At 40.8% G+C, this 20,032-nt stretch overlaps 1 protein-coding gene across 1 annotated transcript in view; it reads left to right on the forward strand.

Annotated features, from left to right (window-relative positions):
• Positions 1 to 327: 327 nt before the first annotated feature.
• The window catches only part of Kcnk2 (potassium two pore domain channel subfamily K member 2), a 220,343-nt gene continuing 200,638 nt past the window's right edge, over positions 328 to 20,032 (forward strand). Inside the window, exon 1 of the mRNA XM_045142318.1 lies at positions 328 to 583. Coding sequence (XP_044998253.1) covers positions 550 to 583 — 34 coding nt within the window. The 5' untranslated portion in view covers positions 328 to 549. The remainder of the gene's footprint in view (positions 584 to 20,032) is intronic.

The raw sequence follows: 20,032 nt of genomic DNA on the forward strand, positions 1-20,032 counted from the left end.
ATAAACTTTGACAATGTAGATCTCTTTGTCCTTTTAGGAATGGAAAGCATTATGTACTTCAAAGCACACTAAGCCTGATTTGAAAATATAGTGGGGATTGTGTTACTGTGGCAATTGGGAGGGTCTTTAAACAGCACACAGCACATGGATGGTTTGGGCTCAAGTAGTATGCCAGCCACAAGCAAGCAAGAATGAGTGATGCCAGCAGCCTTGAGATCCTCACTCACAAGGAAGAAGCGCCTGTCTCTCAAGTTCTCTGGATCAACTTGGATATGATTTCTCATTTTAATCAGGAATTTCCTTCCTGGATCAAACCGTAAGAAAAGGGTTTGATTAGCCCATCTCACTAAAGAGCAGCGTTTGTTCATTTTGAGCGTTTTTGGACAGGAAATCGATCTACAGGATAACATTTTCAGAAAGGAAAACAGTATGGGACGATGGCTTGTTGGTACAAGTGACTCTGTTTGGGAAATTGTAAACACGAAACCTTGGAGGAAGAACAGTGTTCAAGATCAAAAGCATGATGACTCCCGATGAAAACACCACCAAATGATGAACCCACGAGCCAAGAGGAACTTCTACTGTAAGTCCCTTTGCAGTAATGTCTTCATTTGTTTTCAAAACTTCTAGAGCATGCTGAGTAGATTTTCAAACAGGTATTTGAGGTAGAGTTTTCATTATAGACAAGTCCATAATTAAACTGACTGCATGTTCCTGTGGAAGGTTAGTTTCTGGAGTGTTCTCCGTGACTTTGCAACAGTGGAATAAATTGCACATTAGCTTGGGAATGCTTTGCATGACAGGCGTGCTATATCAGGCTGTTGGTTATTGTGTGATATGTTACTTCTGGCAGTGCAAAACTGACCAACCTATGTATCTATGAACTCCATTGCTTTTGGATGCTGCTAAGTTAACTGTTTGCTTTGGTTTCATGAGGTTCATCCTCTAATCAAGATGCTCATGCACAGATGCACATGTGTGTTTATAAGTTAGAGAGACACTTAACTATTTCCTTAGTGAATCTTGCTGGCAATGTGCAGGGAGAGGAACTTTGATAACTTAAATGAAAATTTTGGGATTAAACCTGGGGTTCCTTTTGCATTTGCACAGTTTATTTCCATAGTTTCAAACAATTAATTTGTTTGAAAATTATGTATCTGTATAAGACTTCATACCACATACAAATATTGTTGTGGCCTTAGAAATGTCAGTTGAGCTTATCAAAAGCACTATCCTGCAAATATTAAAGATAGCAAGGTCTATTTTAGTGTGCAGCATTAATTAATTAATTAACTGGTATTTCTGAGTGCTGAATGGATTCAGCTGATGAGTAATAGGACAAAGATGGCTGCACAATCATCATTTTACATTAGGACTTTGCTTTTCACGTTTATCCATAGGTGTGACTGCCGTGCATGCACCTAAGGATGATGTGCTCTTGGAATTATGTTGCATTGCTTTTTTCAACAAGGAATTTCTTCAAAAGTCAAATTGTTAATTAATCTCTACTCTTGCTTTTGGAATTATGAGTTTATTTGGCTTATTGTTTACTTGGAAGGGCATAATATACTCTGGGGAGCAATTCAGTATATAAAACAGCCATCCAGTACCAGCTTGTTTCTGATTACTATGGTGTCCTCTTGAGCACTAGAATGTGGAGTTAGCCCTTTAGGAGCCCTCTTTGCTGAGGATGGACAGAGAGGCTGAGAGGCTGGCCATGTCCGCCACTGGAGAGATCATCTTTCAGGTGTTAGGAGCATGAACATACACCAAGAAATGAGCGAATGAAAAGACCCCTGGAGTCCAGTAGAATATTTCCACAGTGACAAGTGTGGCAGAGTGGGACAGCCTCAGAAAACTTATCAGTGACGCTGTCTCCTTCTTTCAATTGCCACATAGCACCATTCTACTGTGCCAACCTATCATCTGGAATACTTGGTACTTGGTACAGACCTTGTAGACTGACCTTGCCTTTCTCCTACCACAAGTAGGAAACAAGAATCCTGTGTGTGTGACTTCACTGCGCCTATTGAGAAGTGGTGGTGGGATCCTTTGTGTAGGAACTAACAGAAGCTGTAACCAAGCAGCAATTATCACCAAGGTACAATGCTTTGGGATAATTACATGTAGTTTTTGGGTAAGCTTAAATTATATCGTATAAAAATCATATGTAAAAATGGCATAAACTTTCCTTTTCACAGTTTAGTCAAGTCTTCTGCAGCTACTTTTTCCAGGCAGAGATTTTCACAAGAATAACAGCCTGTAGGAATTGCTTGGAATTTTTTTTTTAAGAATTAGAAGAGTGGTGGATATCATCTGCATGAAACTTTTTTAGGCTAAAATCATCTGGAAGAGTTAGACAGCATTCTGGGACCTCATTCAAAAATGATGTAACATTTGAGAAGTTCTAGCAGTATTTTATTTAAGAGAAAGGAAGATGTTAGGTGGCTACATGGGGGTCAAGAGAACAGCAGACGCAGAAGGATAACTGTGGGATTACTATATGGGAGACTGAGGCAGGAGGACCATGACCATGGATTCAGGACCAGTCTGGGCTACGTAGTGAGACCCTGTCTCAAAAAAAACAAAAAAGACACCCACCAATATTCAGGATGATCTGGAAAAATAGGTATATACTCAAGAACAAGTATAGGATCAAGATGTGGTTGCTGATAACAAAAGATATCTTGGCTTATTTATAGTTCATTTTAATTTTTTGTAATTAGTGATTTGGAATCCAAATATTTTTATCCAGAGCTATCCAAAAATTTGTTGTACTAGGGCTCCCTGCCACATACAGCAGGTCATAGACAAGAAGAAGGAAAAAGCAGGTGGTTTGAGGAAGAATTCGGACCCAGTACTCATCAATTGCAGCAAGACATCAAGAGAATTGTTGAAATGCTATCTCCTGCTCCCCACATGTGGGATGGGTTAATAAGCTTTCTTCTTATAACTATAAATATTAAATGAGATCATTATAATAGTTGTCTAGCATATAGTAAGTATGTGATAGGATGTTTAAAGACATAGCCTTTAGGGACCTCTTAATTGAAGTTCTAATAATTCCATATATTTAATCCAAAAATTTTATTATACTAAATATTATTATTATTATTATTTTTGTTTTTTATGTAAAAACAAAGAGCATTTATTCTGAAGAATCAGCCAGCATGTGGGGGTCAACCATTCATACAAAATGGCGACCTATACTAAATATTATTTAAAGATGGATAGCAATACCTAATCTATTCACACTGGAATGATAAGGCAATAGAATTATAAAACAAAGTTAAAAATATAATGAAAGAAAGAGTAAGATAGGCGTGCTGATTCAAGTTTGTAGTTCCAGAAATTGAAAGGCTGAGGCAGGAGGATGGCCTTTAGTTTAAGACCAGCCTGTGTTACATAGCAAGTTCCAAGATAGCTTGGGCTACCAAGAAGGTCTCTGTATTAGAAAGTTGAAACCAAACCATAAAACAATGAGTATAAAAATTAAGATACATCATTCAAAGTACTGAAGAGGTTTTCATGTGTTTAATTTTGCTGTGAGGGCATGAAGTAAGGAGTGTGATGTACGGAGTAGATATATGGTCTGAGGAGTGTGATGTATGTGGTGCTGGGGTGTGATGGAAGGGGTGTGATTAAGGAATGTGATGTAAGAGGTGTGATGTGAGGGGCTCAGATGTACCAAGGAGTCTAAATACACTTGATTAACTATTCTATGGGTCTTGATTATTAGGGCAGTACAGATGCTCAGTTAGCCAATGTGAGTTCATTTCTCTTTGCATTTTGTGTTTTTATTACTTGTGACTAATCATTTCAGAAAGACCCCTGTACCTAGCAAAGGCATTCGCAGCAGAAGTGGCTGAATTTTAAGAACTGCAAGTCTTCATCATCAAAATGTTTTCTATGACATCTTTCTGTGGTGTGCCTGCAAAAACCAAAGCTTTCTGTGGATGGTGTATCTTGATGATTTAACTTGCTGTATCTGTTTGTTCCATCACACATGCAATGCACCAGGGCGGAACCACCGTTCCTACGCTACTGCTCACACTCTCCATCACAGTAGAAAATTACCTATCCATGGGATCTTCTGCTGGCATTTGAGAGTATCAGCAGTGTCTATTAAAAATATTATCTTAGGGTTGGCGAGATGGCTCCCTGGTTACGAGCACTTTCCATGCAAGCATGAGGACCTGAAATGATTTGAGTTCAGTCCCCTGCACCCATGTAAACAGCTGTGCATGGCCAGGCATGCCTGACTCTCAGACCTACAGGGAATGGAAACCCAGGAGAATGGCTGAGGCTTTCAGCTCAGCCAGTCTGACTGAAAACTCCCGCTCTGGATTCAGTGAGAATCACAAAGTGTGAGAATGACAGAGAAGGACACCCATGTTCAGCTCTGGCTTCCACATGCATGCACATGGGCACAGGCACCTGTTTACACACACATGCATGCTGCAACATACACTCAGTGCACTGCACACATGCCAAAAATATTATCTTGCATCTATGTAGTATCATTTTTTTCTAAACATTTCCACATTTATGAGTTCATTTTTTTCTCACCTCTGTAGTGGAAACAGAAATTATATTCACTCAGTCTCCTGCATAGTGGGAATAACAATCCCTGAAATTGGAAATAATTGTCTCATCAGATGGCTGAGGATAAAGAAATGAAGCCTTGCATAATTTGTGTATAATTTGTTTAATGCCTTCATCATTATCTCTGATTTCCATCCAGGAACACATGATTCATCCACTCTGCTCACACATTAATAGGGTCTTAAACTTGAGCACTAGTTGACACTTAAGCAGCGTTGTACCATCCACAGAGGCCCAGCCAGTCAGGCATCAAGAAGAAACAGCGTATCAGGCTTCAGCCTGTCAGCTGCACACCAATGCCTGCATGTCTGGAGCTCTCTGTGTCCAGTCTCCCGAGGAGAGGAGATGTACGGCGGAGGAGACTTAAAGGTGTTCATATCTCTTCATGTAAGTTTCTTGTTTCAAGATAGTCAAAGGCTCTACTGTGCCATCTTCCCTGGCTGCTGCCATGATATGAAGATGAGAAGTGCGAAGTAAGGATTCAAATATGGAACCAGAGTGGCATCAGTGAAGGCTCCGTGCCATAGCTCCGCACTGGCTGATAAACCACCTCTTATGGACCACAGACTTCAAAGATCATGTATAGCCCTGAGGATTTCATACTACTAAATCAGATGCCTTCCTCAGAGTGGCTGAAGGTTCTGGACTGTGGGCAGCACAGTTTACAGATGCAAGAGTAAAACAGAAAACCGTACAACATTAGGGACCCCAACAGCTCTTATGAAGGGATTGAGAAATGGATAGCTTGACAGTTTCCTGCTAGTTGCTTTGCACCATCTATATCCTTGTATTTCAGTTCCTAATTCTCTTTCCATTTACAGGCTGAACTTAATATATCCTGTGCAGTGCTTTCAGTGGGCGGCACTCTTTTTCTTAAAAGAAGTCCTGGGCTAGAGGGGGTGGGGGCACTCTGCACTTCATGGAATGGACCTTGGAGAAGTCTTTCTCTGTGCTCATCTCTGAGTGTGCTGTCCTTGCCATTTCTCCCTCTCGTGAGACAAGCCAACTCCGAGCTTAGGCAAGTGTAGCAGAGCTGATGGAACTGTGGTTGAGGGTCACGAGACAGCACAGGATCTAAGTGTTTGCAGCTCCCATTATGCTATTTTTGTGCTTTTGAAATCCTCGAGGCCAAGGTGAATTGAGTACTAATGTAGAAAGCCATCCAGCAACTTTTTCGAGGTCTAAATAGTGAAAGACTAAACGATACATCGTTATTTCTTTTCCTGTATGCTTGTAAAGCCTACTTATTGCAAAAAGATATAAGTTCCCTGTTCTTTGGGGTGTGATATACATACATACATATATACATATATATACGTATACATACATATAAATATATATGTATGTATACGTATATATATGTATATATATATATGTATATATTTGTTGGAATACTTTTATTAGTCATTTTAAGTTCACTTACAAAATGATGTATTTCCTTATGTCATTTTCATAAATTCAGGTCACTATATGCTTTGATATTTAGAGTTGTAACCCCAACCACAATCTAGATATAGAACAGATTCTTCACCCAAAAATATTCTATCCTGTGATCAATCTCCTACATCTGTCCCCCGGGCCTACTTATCTGTTTTTTTTCTTTGTTCTTGCTTTTTCCAGAATGTCATATTCATGAAACCACATGGCCAACAATCCTTTGTGTCTGGTTTCTTTCACTTGGATGAGACATTTGTGGTTCATGTGTGTGTCGATAATTCACTTCTTTTTATCACCAAGAAGTATTTTATTACCTTAAAGTTTGTTGATTCATTCACCATGGAAGAGCATTCAGGGTGCTTTCCATTTTTGGTAACTCTTGTAAATAGAATGTGCACTAAGCACCGATATTTGGGTGAATAAAAGATTTTTTTCTGGGCTGGAGAGATGGCTTATCGGTTAAGGCATTTTCATGTAAAGCCAATGGATCCCAGTTAGGTTCTCCAGGACCCACATAAGCCAGATGCACAAGGGGGCACATGCATCAGGAGTTCATTTGCAGTGGCTGGAAGCCCTGTTGTGCCCATTATCTCTCTCTCTCCCTCCCTCTTTCTCTCTCTCAAATAAATAAATAAATAAATAAAATATATATTTTTTAAAAAAATATTTTTTCCCCTCTAGGATGAATATGTAGCAAGTAGGATTGTAGATCAAATGGCAAATGTGTATTCAACTTTGTAAGAAATTTCCTGTTTGTTCCAGAATGGCTTTGCCATTTTGTATCCCCACCAACAGTGTATGGGAGCCCTAGTTAGACTCTTGCTAAAGCCTGCTGTTGTGAAAGGTTTGCTTGTTTTTGCTTTTATTTCTGGGCTATTATGATGTGCGAGATGGCTTCTCATTTTAAGATGTTAAACATCTTTTCATGGGCTTATATGACATGTACATTTTTACTGAAATATCTGCTCAAATCTTTATTGGTTTGTTTAAAAATGGATTTTCTAATTGGTGGTTCTGAGAATTCTTTTTAAATTAAAGATATAGGAATTCTGGATTTGTGATGCACAGGCGTTGTCTGTAGGTGGTCTGATTCTCTTTGCTACCTTTTATAGAGAAAAATTCAGCTCTGGTGAAGCATGGTTGATTGGTTTTTTTCTTGTAGATCAGGTTCATCATATCTTATGTAAGAATAGTTTTCCTAACCCCAAATCATGGAAATTCTCTTGTTTTCTTTTTTTTAAAAAATAATATGTGTAATTTTATATTTTACATTTAGGCCCTTGAACTACTTCAAGATAATTTTTGTATAAGATATGAGATATGGGTTAAAATTTTACACACACACACCACATAGAGAGAGAGAGAGGGAGAGAGAGAGAGAGGGAGAGATTATATCCATTAAATTGCCCTGCATTTGTACTGAAAGTCTGTCTACCATGTTTCTATTGGTCTACTTCTAGGCTAGTTTGTTCTATTATTTTGCAAGTGTGACTTCACTCACACCATACTGCCATACTCTAGATAGCTCCAGGGTAATTCATGGAGTCAGATAGTGTGAGTTCTCTCAATTGTTCTTCTTTTTCAACATTGTTTTTCAGGTCATTTGCTTTCCACATAAAATTTAGAATTAGCCTAACATTTATTTACAAAATTCCTGCTGAGCTGTTGATTGGGATATGTTTTTTTTTTTTTTTTTTTTTTTTTTTTTTTTAGGTAGGGTCTCACTCTGGTCCAGGCTGACCTGGAATTAACTCTGTAGTCTCAGGGTGGCCTTGAACTCATGGCGATCCTCCTACCTCTGCCTCCCGAGTGCTGGGATAAAAGGCATGCGCCACCACGCCCAGCTCTGGGATATGTTTTGATTCCACCCATCAACTTGGGGACAGTTGGTAAGTTCAAAATTCTAGATCTCTGACTCACTTAGGTAGCTCCCCTTTCACTCCTCACTCCCATGTTTTGGGGTTCCAGCCTGTATGTTTGTTAGGTTCAACCTGGGGTGTATATAATATTTTAGAGCCATCGTAAATGGCTCCTTACATTATCTGTGTCCAGTGTTCATGGCTAGCATGCAGGTATGCTGCGTTGCTTCTTGTGCATAGACACATGCCTCACAGCTTTGCTCGCTCCTCACTTTCAGGGGCTTCTTTTGATAAGTCCCTCGGGGTAGTTTTGATGCAGACCAGGACCCTTGGGCACGGCAGCTTTGCCTCTGCTCCGAGCGCTCACGTGCTTGTCCTCCGGCACTGGCTGGAGCTCTGTACTCCACTGAGCAGGAGAGGAGAGTGGAGAGCCCTGCCTTCTTACTGATCCCTGTGGAAAAAATATAACAGTCTCCTTACTAAATATGGTGACAGTTTCAGATTCTTATATACGTACTCTACTAGGTTAAGGGAACTCTGTTCTGGCCCCGGTTTGCTGGGACTTTTATTATGGATAGACTTCAATGTTTCAAATGCTTTTCCTACATCCATTTGTAAGGTCATGTGTTTTCTCCCTCTAACATGTTAATAGGGAAAATTATATTGTTTGATTAAATTTTTGATCTTTCATAAGCCCTGCATTTCCAGCACTAATTCCATATTATCTGTGAGGCCTCTTTCTTCTTTGTTTGTGGTTGTATTAATTTTATTGAGGATTTTACACATAGGATCCCAAGAAGTACTTGTCTGTAACTTTCCTTCCTTGCACTTTCTTTCCCTCTGTTGCTCGGTGTCAGGATAATGCTGCCTCCAAAACTTAGAGAAGTTTTCCTTCCAAGGCCCTTATACTGCACTGATAGAAATAGCTTGTTTTATTTAAATCATAGAAATTAATCATCAGCTGTGGAAAATACCATTCCATCAAGAGGTGCTGCTCTAGAGAATGTCTAATAAAAAAAAAATCTGAATAAGACGCATATCTGATCGCATTCAACGGGTTGTCTCAGCAAACAGATTGGTTGGTAATGCTAACCCAGGTATGTGAGTTCAGAGGCTATGTCTGGCCAGGAGCACTGCTCATTTTAGCCTCTCTGCCACAAATGGTTTATTTATGCACAAAAGGCATCAGTTAGTTTCTCCATCAATTGACAAGTGTGTGGTCATCTGGCATTTCCTTTCCATCCTGAAGTGTGCTGCATATAAGCCCCACAGAGGGACTCATACTTGTCTCCCTGACCTATGGATGGTACAGATTTATGTTGCCTTTATGGCATTGTGGTACCAGAGAGGACCTCCAGGAAGGTGGCCTACATTCTGGAAGAAGAGCGACCTAGACTGCTAAGGTAGATTTAATGCCCTTCAACGGAGCACAATGTAAGAAGTCAGTGATTAAGGAAGTAGCCCTGCACGTGGATTGCTTGGCATGAACTTCTCAGTTGGATGGCTCAGGCCAACCATTTGCTTCCATTTGGTCTATTCAAAGTTTGCTAATTCAAACTTCCTTTCCATTTCTCTCCCTTCATACAGCATCTCAGGCATAAACTCTCAAGGGAGGGGCAGAGTCCTTGGAATATTTGGACTGTATTTGATTGTCTTACATTATATCCTCAAATTATTCTCCTTGCCATGAACAATTTCCTGCTTCAGTTCCTCCTGTGCCCTATGTTGTGATTGTCACTAGGGCCAGCTTTTGATTGCCTCAGTTCATATCCCATAGAAGTCCATGGTTCTAAACCATTTTTTTCTTTCTTTATAAAACCTCCCTCTCTGTGTGTATATGTCTGTGTGCATGTATGTGCACATTTGTGTGTGGGTGTGGTGCCTGAGTGTCACAGCACATATGTGGAGGTCACAGCACAATCTTGGTGTTGCCTTCACCTCTTTTTTAAAAAAGTTTTTTAAAAATTTTTTTGTTTATTTTTATTTACTTATTTGATAGTGACAGAGAGAGAAAGAGGCAGATAGGGAGAGAAGAGAGAGAATGGGCACGCCAGGGCCTCCAGCCACTGCAAACGAACTCCAGATGCTTGCGCCCCTTGTGCATCTGGCTAACGTGGGACCTGGGGAACCGAGCCTCAAACTGGGATCCTTAGGCTTCACAGGCAAACACTTAACTGCTAAGCCATCTCTCCAGCCCCCTTCACACCTCTTTTGAGACGGTCTCTCTTTGCTGTTTGACAGGCTAACTGGCTTGTTAGCTTCTGGCAATTCTTCTGTTTCTGCCTTACTGTGGGAAGCTGGGATTACAGAAGTGCACAGCTGTGTCTGATTTCCCATAGGTGCTGTGAACCTGAACTCAGCTCCTCATGCTTGTGTAGCAAGCACCTTCCTCCCTGAGTTATCCTCCCAACCCCCTAAACCATTTTCACACTAGATTTTAGCTTAATGTTTTGGGGATGCTATAAATTCATAGTTACAAATAGACTATACAGCTCTGGAATATTTGGCAGACAATGTCACATTCACTCATGACCTCGGGTGGATAACTCACTTCTGAAGGAGCTGCTGGTGAGCGTGTGGAAAGTTTCTCTCCTCCGTTTGAACCTTTGCAAAGGCCTGTGCTGCTGGTCATTTGACCTTGGAACTTCCAGGTTTCTTCTTTCTCTCCCTTTCTTTTTTCATTTAACCACCACTGCCTCTTTCTCTCTCAGAGACCTAGTTTTGAGGGGGGAGGTGGATCTGAATCAGTTGCCACAAAGATATTTAAGGTACTGATGGATTAGCATAGCTAGATAAGATCCAGTGGTAAATAACGTAGAAATAAACGTGCTATAAGCTGAAACTAGAACACTAAGGAAATGTAAGTGAGCTTGGAGACAAACGCACATACAGTGCTGAGTCCTGGCCTGCCTGCCTCTTAGCTGGGAGTGTCACCTCTAGGTGGCGCCGCTCACGGAAGCCAGCGTGCCTCCAGGTCAGCAGCTCTTGTCAGTTGGCACACAGCAGTCTTCTCAGCTCCAGGATCCAAATATGATCCAAATACAAAAGTGCGACTCAAACCTAACTCAAGGAAACACAGCACATGAGATGCAAAAGCAAACCAAAATTATTCTGCATGCCAGCTAAAACCAGACTAAAACTTGTGGAAACATTACTGCAACTATGAGTTGACCATCTACCAGTGAAAAATATAACCACTGAAGCACAAAGTTCAGCTCATAGATTGAAAAGTGGGGCTAGGGCTGGAGAGATGGCTTAGCGGTTAAGCGCTCGCCTGTGAAGCCTAAGGACCCCGGTTCAAGGCTCGGTTCCCCAGGTCCCACGTTAGCCAGATGCACAAGGGCGTGCACGCGTCTGGAGTTCGTTTGCAGAGGCTGGAAGCCCTGGTGCGCCCATTCTCTCTCTCTCCCTCTATCTGTCTTTCTCTCTGTCTCTGTCGCTCTCAAATAAATAAATAAAATATTTAAAAAAAAAAAAAAAAAAAGAAAAGTGGGGCTAGAGGGATGGCTTACCAGCTGAGGTATCCACCTACAAAACCTCACAACCCGGGTTTGATTCCTCAGTACCCACACAAAGCCAGATGCATAAAATGGCACATGTGTTTAAAGTTGGTTTGTAGTGGGTAGATGCCCTGGCATGCCCATTCTCTCTCTTGCTTACGCTGTCTCTGTCTCATTGCATATCACTTTTTCTCTCTCTCTCTGCTTGCAAATATATAGGCAAATAAAAAAATGTGCCAGGCATGGTGGTGCACGCCTTTAATCCCAGCACTCAGGAGGCAGAGGTAGGGGGATCACCATGAGTTCGAGGCTACCCTGAGACTACATAGTGAATTCCAGGTCAACCTGGGCCAGAGTAAGACCCTTCTTCAAAAAAATAAATAAATAAAAATAAAAATAAAATAAAAATAAATAAAAATGAGAAAAGTAAAAGAGCATTAACAGGTTAAAATATAACTCTAAAATTACTGCAGCTGGAGAGATTTCTCAGTGCCTAAGGCACTTGCCTGCAATACCTAATGACTTGGGTTCACTTGCCCAATATCCATGTAAAGCCAGATAAACAAAGTGGTGCATGCATCCAGCGTTTGTTTGCAGTGGCTAGAGGCCCTGGCATACTCATTCTCTCTCTCCCTCCTTCCCTTCTTCCCTCCCTCCCTCCCTTCCTCTTTCTCTCTATCTCTTCCTAAAATAACTAAAATATATTTTTAAAATTATTGAGAGTATGATGTGAAAAATACAAAAGAGTGGCAAGATGTGGAAAACACAATAAAAATATGATACAAAGGTGGAGTCAAAATATACTACAAAACTATAATAATCAAAACCACATGGAGCTGGGCATGGTGGTGGATGCTTATAATCCAAGCCCTTGGGAGAAAGGCAGGAGAATCAGAGAAGCCCAAGGTTATTCTCAGCTACAGGATGAGTTTAAGGGCATCCTGGAATATGTGAATTCTGTCTCAAAAGAAAGAAAGAAACAGTAGGGCATGGTGGTGCACACCTTTAATCCCCAGCACTCAGGATGCAGAGGTAGGAGGATTGCTGTGAGTTCAAGGCCACCCAGCAAACAAAGAGTGAATTCCAGGTCAGTCTGGGCTAGAGTGAGACCCTACCTCAAAAAACAAAGAAAAAAGGAAACAAACTAATGGAACCAGATAGCCCAGAAAGAAACCTGCCTATTCATGGTCATTTGAGGCACGACACAGTGGGACCAGGGCCTGCCTTTCACTGTTGGGTCTTAAGAAAATGGACATCTACATGTTAAAGAAATTAAACCTTCACACCATGTAAAATATCAATTCAGAATGGATTAAAGATGTCAACATAAAACTTGAAACTACAATCCATCAAGGAAAGCATAGAGTAAAAACTCCATGACATTGGCCTGTGCAATTATTTCTGAACAGGAAACAGAAACAGCATAGGAAACAAAAGCTAACCTAGTCAAAGCAGCACCATGTAAAACAAAAACTCCTGATCAGTGAAGGAAACAGCCAGTAGAGTGATGGACAGAATGGGAGCTGGCCAGGGTTCCAAGAAGGGATTAGTGTCCACCTAACTGCATAAGGAATTCATCCTAGTAGCAAGAAATAAACAATCCAATTAAAATGGGCAAAGGCCTGAGGGGATATATTCATTACTTTTATTGTTTCTATGACAGAATGCCTAACAAAATGAACTTAAGGAAAGAAGGGTTCAATTGGAATCACGGCAGGAGGAGCAGGGGACAGCTGGTCAATCACGTCCACACTCAGGACATAAAGACATGAATGTGAGTGCTGGTGCTCAGCTCTCTTGTTCCTTTTTATCCAGGACCCCAGTCGATGAGATGGTTCTTCCCACATTCAGAGTGGCTCTTTCCTCTCTAGTTAAATCTCTCTGGAAACACTCTCATAGACACAAGCAGAGGTGTGTCTACATGGTGACTCAAAATCTAGTCAAGTTAACAATAATTAGTCATTGCAATAGACATTTGCCAAAAAGGTGATGGACCACACATATGTGGAAAAATGCTCAACATGAGTCACCATTAGGGACATGCAAATCAAATCCATGAGATAAGAGTTTAGACCTATGAGAATGGCTATTAATGAAATGAGAAATAAGCATTAGTTATAATGTGGCAAAAGAAATGACACAGTGCTGGTGAGACTTTAAACTAATACAGAGTTTATGACTATAGAGCAGAAATTCTTCAAAATTTAAAACTAGCTATACCATATGATTGAGCAATCCCACCCCTAGTGATATACCCAGAAGGTTTAATATAAGCATGTGGAAAACATATCTACATTCCAAAAATTTTTTCAGCATTATTGCAATAGCTCAGATACAGTTAACCCATAAACGAAAGGGTAAAGAAAATGTAAAATACACATGTATATGAATATATACATACATATATATATTTCTACCATATGTAAATGTATGTACATGCATAGATATGATAGATACTCTTCAGCTTCAGGAAGAGGGAAATACTGGCATTTGTGGCAGTGTGAGTAGACTTGGAGGACATTAAGAAATAAACAGGCATGGAGGTTCACACCTTTAATCCCAGAACTCTGGACACAGAGGTAGGAGAATTGTTGTGAGTTCAAGGCCACTCTGAGACTACATAGAAAATCCCAGGTCAGCCTTGGATAGAGTGAAACCTACCTCAAAAAACTGGAAAAGAAAAATTAGTCTTGGGGCTGGAGAGATGGCCAAGTGCTCAAGCCACTTGTCTGTGAAACCCAAGGACCCAGGTTTGATTCTCTAGTACCCACATAAGTCATGATGCTCAAGCATCTGGAGTTTGTTTGCAGAGGCTAGAGGCCCTGGTGCACCCATTTAAAAAGAGAAAAAGAAAAAAGAAAAAGAAAAGAAATAAACAGGGCACAGAAATGCAAACACCACATGATTCCACTTATATGCACAATCTACAAACATCAAAGAAAAGCAGAAAATAGGGGCTGGGATTGTCAGACTCATGGAGAAGCTGGTGAAATAACAGAAAGTTTCAGTTAGGAAGAGTGAGTTTCTGAGATCTGATGCAGATCATGGTGACTGTCACTACCATCAAATCACCTAGAAAGTAGATCTAGATGTCCTCATTACAAGAAAGTAAGTATATGAGATGCTAGCTAATAATCTTTATTTTTATCACTCCACAATGCATATGTATCATACATGATATTATAAGTATATATAATTTTTCCTTTTATTATAATATATGAATAGTATCTAATAGATGAATTGTGAAATGAAAAAATAAAATTAAAAGGAAACTGTGGGGCACTTTTCATAATGAAACTTGTATTGAAGGTTCAGTTGGACCTTCAGTTTGTTTAGTCAGTGGAAGATATTATTTAAATAAGTAACGACTGGGAAATTTCCAGAAATAATAACTGCTATGTCACAACAGATGCAGAACACATTAAACAGGCCAATAAAAAGAAATACACACCTTTAAAATTTTGTAGTAAGTCTATAAAACATCAAAGATAAATTGAAGATCATAGGATCAGCCTGAGGGGGAAAATGATTACTTCCAAATTTTAGTTAGCTAATTTACATGTAAATATTTGGGAAATCAAATGATATTTTTTAAATATTTTATTTTTACTTACAGAAAGAGGAATAGAGAGGGAGAGAATGGGCACACCAGGGCATCCACCCATTGTAACCATACCCTAGACACATGTACCACCTTGTCCATCTGGCTTATCTGGATCCTGGGGAATCAAACCTAGGTCCTTAGGCCTTGAAGGCAAGTACCTTAACCACAAAGCCATCTCTACAGCTCTAGAAAACATTCTGCTATCTATTTTGTCAAAGGTGTAGGGAGACATGCTCATAAGTTAATTGGTGCAGCTAAAACTGGTGCAACTTTTATGAAACCTAACTTTGAATGTCTATAGATATTATAGGTATACACAGCCCCAGATCTAACCATTATGCTTCCAGTGGACAGCTTCAGGTATACTGAGATGAACTTCCAGAGCAGGCACAGTTATGGAGAAAGGGATTTTGAAGCTCACAGATCTAGAGATGGTTTAGTGGGCCATGGTGTATGCGTCATTATGTAGAAATTCGGAGTATTCATTGCATTACACCTTGGAGATACCTGCTGTGGCTTGAAAATGAAATAATGCACAGGTAATTCCCAGCTTGCTTCACTGGCTGGGAAAATTGCAGAGCTTTAGAAAGCAGAGCCTTGCTAGAAAAAGTGGGTTGTTGTGGGTGGTCCTTGAGGTCACATTGCTCCACCTCCTTCCTGCTCTCTGTTTGCTGACTGAGGGTGGTGTGACCAGCCAGCCGCTTGCTCTTGCTGCCAGTCAGTCCTTCCTAGATTGCCAGGGTAGAATGTGTACCCTTAAAAATGTAAGCTAGAATAAAACTTTCCTTCCTTGGAATTTCTTTTTTTCCTTTTCAGGGGTTTGGTTAGAGTAACATGATATGATCGTGTCTATGGGGGACATTGTACAGTCAAACCATAGGGCCTTAGGAGGGGACAGTGGGCCCTGGCTCATCCTCGCTCTCTCGCTTTCTGATACTCGTATAAGTAGTTGGGCTGCACTAGGGACTCTGCCAAGATGTTTTAGATAAACCAGGACCGTGGAACAGCTGCCATGGATTGCTGCTGGTGCAAGGTGGAATTTTCCCTGGGCTGCTTATGCCAGCTGAAGGGGCAGAATTAAAACCCAGGGACGGTAATCACTGGTTACAGATGGCGTACCTGAACTAAAGATGTTTCATGTTTGCCTGCTGATAATTGATTTTGCATTGGTCCAGTCTCTCCTTGTTATGCCTTTTTGCAATGAGAATGTTTATTCTGTGCCATTATGTCTTGGAAGTATGCAACCTGCGATTTGATTTATGCAGAGCTCACAGTGAAAAGACAGTCTCAGATGAGACGCGGGGCTTTTGATAAAGTTAAAGTTGATAAAGGTTGTGGGAGTCAATGACGGAATGAGGCTGTGTGAATGTAAATGCATGTCCTTCCTAGCCTGTTAAAGTTGATAAAGGTTGTGGGAGTCAATGACGGAATGAGGCTGTGTGAATGTAAATGCATGTCCTTCCTAGCCTGAGGCATTTGTGATTGAGCTGCACAGCCCTGCAGGAGGGTGTGTCACTAGGGAGTGAATCTCAAGTGCAGCCCTAAGGTGTGTAAAGAGCCAGTCTGAGCTCCAGCTTTCATGACGGCTGGCCGCTTGGTGGTGGTTCTGTGATATCCATCTACAAAAGTGAGCCAGCTTCTTCCACCATTGATGGCGTTTCTTCTGGATTCTGTAAACCTGAAATAACCTATTTCCTCCCCTAAGCTGCTTCTGGGCAGTTGTTTGTCCTAACATCAAGAAAGTAACTACGGGGCTGGAGAGATGGCTTAGCGGTTAAGCGCTTGCCTGTGAAGCCTAAGGACCCCAGTTCAAGGCTCGATTCCCCAGGACCCACGTTAGCCAGATGCACAAGGGGGCGCACATGTCTGGAGTTCGTTTGCAGAGGCTGGAAGCCCTGGCACGCCCATTCTTTCTTTCTCTCTCTCTCTCAGTCTCTCTCTCCTCCTCCTCTCTGTCACTCTCAAATAAATAAATAAATAAACAAAAAAATTTAAAAAAAAAAGAAAGTAACTGCGATAGACCTATTTTGAAGATTCAGAATGTTGAATAAAGTATACTTGTAACATGTATGTTATAGATACAAATGTATAGCTATTTCCAAGATACAGCCCCAGAGAGCTGGGCGTGTTGGTGCATGCCTTTAATCCTAGCACTTGGGAAGCAGAGGTAGGTAGATCACCATGAGTTCAATGCCACCCTGAGACTACATCATGAGTTCCAGGTCATCCTGAACTAGAGTAAGACTCTACCTCAAAAAAACCAAAAAAAAAAAAAAAAAAAAAAAAAAAAAAAAGATACAGCCCCTGAAAAGGTCTAGATCATTGTCAGCCACCCTATAGCACTGAAAATGTGTAGTCCTGAACTTAAGGTTTTGGTCATTTTTCCACTAAAACAAGCCAAGATATATTTGAGAACTAAATGGGCCCAAATGTAGGTCAAGATACTCCCAAGATGAGCTAGAGTATCGCATAAAGGCTGAGCATTTAATTTAATTATAATTTTAAAAACCGAAGCCAAATTGTTCCATTTTCTACAACACTTTGAGCCAATATGATACCACTAAGAGAAAACACAACATGTGACCTCATGTGCTAGGTCTCAGTTACAACAAACACACTAAACGAGATCAATAAAAATACCTTCAGACTATGTTATGAGCTATGTATAAAATATAAGTGAATTTTATATGTAGATTTGGACCCTTCCCCAAGATATCTCATTTTGTAAATGTAAATATTCCAAAATCTGAAAAAATTCCCCCCAAAATCCAATATTTAAACACTTTAGTCCCAAGTGCTTAAAGCAAATTAATACTTAATCTGTTTCAGATAGTTAAGAAGCTTTGGAGTTTAATAACAGAGCAAATCACTGGCTAATGAATATGGAACTGATTTTAAAGGCTACTATTATAAAAAATGGAGTGAAACCCATCAAATATTTACACCCATGAGTTCATAATTATAAAGAAAAAATAACTAAAGATTCAGGGATGTTTCTTTAAAAATGATAGTTGAGGCTGGAGGGATGGCTTAGCAGTTAAGGTGTTTGTCTGCAAAGCCAAAGGACCCAGGTTTTATTCCCCAGGACCCATGTTAGTCAGATGAACAAGGGGGCACACACATCTGGAATTTGTTTGCAGTGGCTGGAGGCCTTGGTGTGCCCATTCTTTCTCTCTCTCCCTCTTTCTCTGTCGAATAAATAAAAATAAAAAAATATTTAAAAAATGATAGTTGAGGGCTGGAGAGATGGCTTAGCGGTTAAAGTGCTTGCCTATGAAGCGTAAAGACCCAGGTTCGATTCTCCAGGCCCCACAAAAGCCAGATGCCCAAGGTGGCACATGTGTCTGGAATTCATTTGCAGTGGCTAGAGGCCTTGGTGTGCCTATTCTCTCTCTCTATCTCAAATAAAAATAAATAAATAAAATTAATTAAATAAATGATAGTTGAACTGAAATTGTAGGATAAAAGGGGAGGAGCCCAAAACCCTCACACAGAATGAATGCTCTCAACCAGGAGATGGCAGAGCTCATTTCTGTGTGGCCTGAGGACAGTGGAAAGGAGAGCTGCCATCGTGAGGTTGGGGAATTATGTAGTGCTGATGATTTCAGATCATGTAGTTATGCCAAGGAATCAGTTTTTCAATTTCAGGCACAAGGGTATCTTTATGAAAGGTTTTGTACAAGGAAAGGACATGCTTGGACTTGTATTACAAAAAAAAACAATTCCCTGTGGCTACTACTTGTTCCAAAAGCTAAGACAGAAAGATGAGGAAGAGAGGGAAGAGAGAGGAACAAGAGACAGAAAGAGGAGAGAGAGAGAGGAGAGTGGAAGGAGTGCTGGTTTGAAGCTACCTGGGCTCTGAAACACCTAGTGTATGCATCTGTCTCTCTCTCTCTCTCAAGGTAGAAAAAAGCCACCTAGCAAAGACGGCTGGCTCTCTAGAGCGATACTGTAACTCCTGCTGACTATATGAAGCCATGAGCCTGCTACTTTTGTTCTGCTAGTAAGCATTACTGGATGTGGCATAGTTCCTTCTAATGGAACCTAAATTCCATATAATTTTCTATTTATAAAAAAGCAGGAGGCCTCCCTCCTTTTATCATTTTTTTTTAAGACAGGTTCTCACTATATTGCCCAAGATACCCCTGGACCCGCACGCAGTCTCCAGTCTTCCTTCCTCAACTTCAGGGGTTGGACGTACGCGCAGGCCACTGTGCCTGGTTTAGGAGACCCTCTGCAATGCAGTGATCTCGTTTTCCTTTTAGTCTTTTGGACAAAATTTATTCATATTTATACTTGTTACTCTTTCTGAAGCATATGATTCTTTAAGACATAAGTTTAATAGATACTCTTTCTTATTGAGTGCATATGACAAGGGAATAAACACTTTGATGTGAGGCAGACATGATTTTTCTTTTGAAGACACCCATGAGTGGAGCTCACAGCTGAAACGGCCAGCAGAGCCACGGCAGTTTGGGGTAGGTGCCCTTTGGTCAACTCTGTTCTGATTGGTTGGTGCCCACGTACTAAAGTTTGTTAAATATTTAAAATAGCATAGCGAAATCAAATTTCCTGTCCTTGTTGGGAGCACATGTTTTAGGCAATTCACCTTCAATGTGGTGGGAATTGGAGGCTAAGGAGAGTTGACATTCAGGCATACTGCCACCCACCCTGATTCTTCTGGAAGCGTGAGGGAAGAGGCTTGCTGTAGAGCAGCATGGCGCGTGTGGCTGTCTTTTCACGCTGTCCGCTCATCACGCGAGACGGCTCTCCACAGAGCACCGGCTGTGTCACGTCTCCGCCTTTGCACACTTTATTGTGTGTGTGTGCACATGTGTGTGTGGTGGAAAGGCACAGGTAGATGCTTGTTTGCATGTAGGCGCGCATGTACATGTTTGCATGCAGGTAGAGACCAGAGGCAGACGTCGAGTGTCTTCCTCAGTTGCTGTTGCGGTCAGGTTCGTATTGCTGGCAGAAAACACCTGACCAGGAGTAGCTACGAGGAAGCTCCATGATGGCAAGGGAAA

The sequence above is a fragment of the Jaculus jaculus genome, chromosome 1 (genome assembly GCF_020740685.1).
Source record: "Jaculus jaculus isolate mJacJac1 chromosome 1, mJacJac1.mat.Y.cur, whole genome shotgun sequence".
Taxonomy (NCBI): domain Eukaryota; kingdom Metazoa; phylum Chordata; class Mammalia; order Rodentia; family Dipodidae; genus Jaculus; species Jaculus jaculus.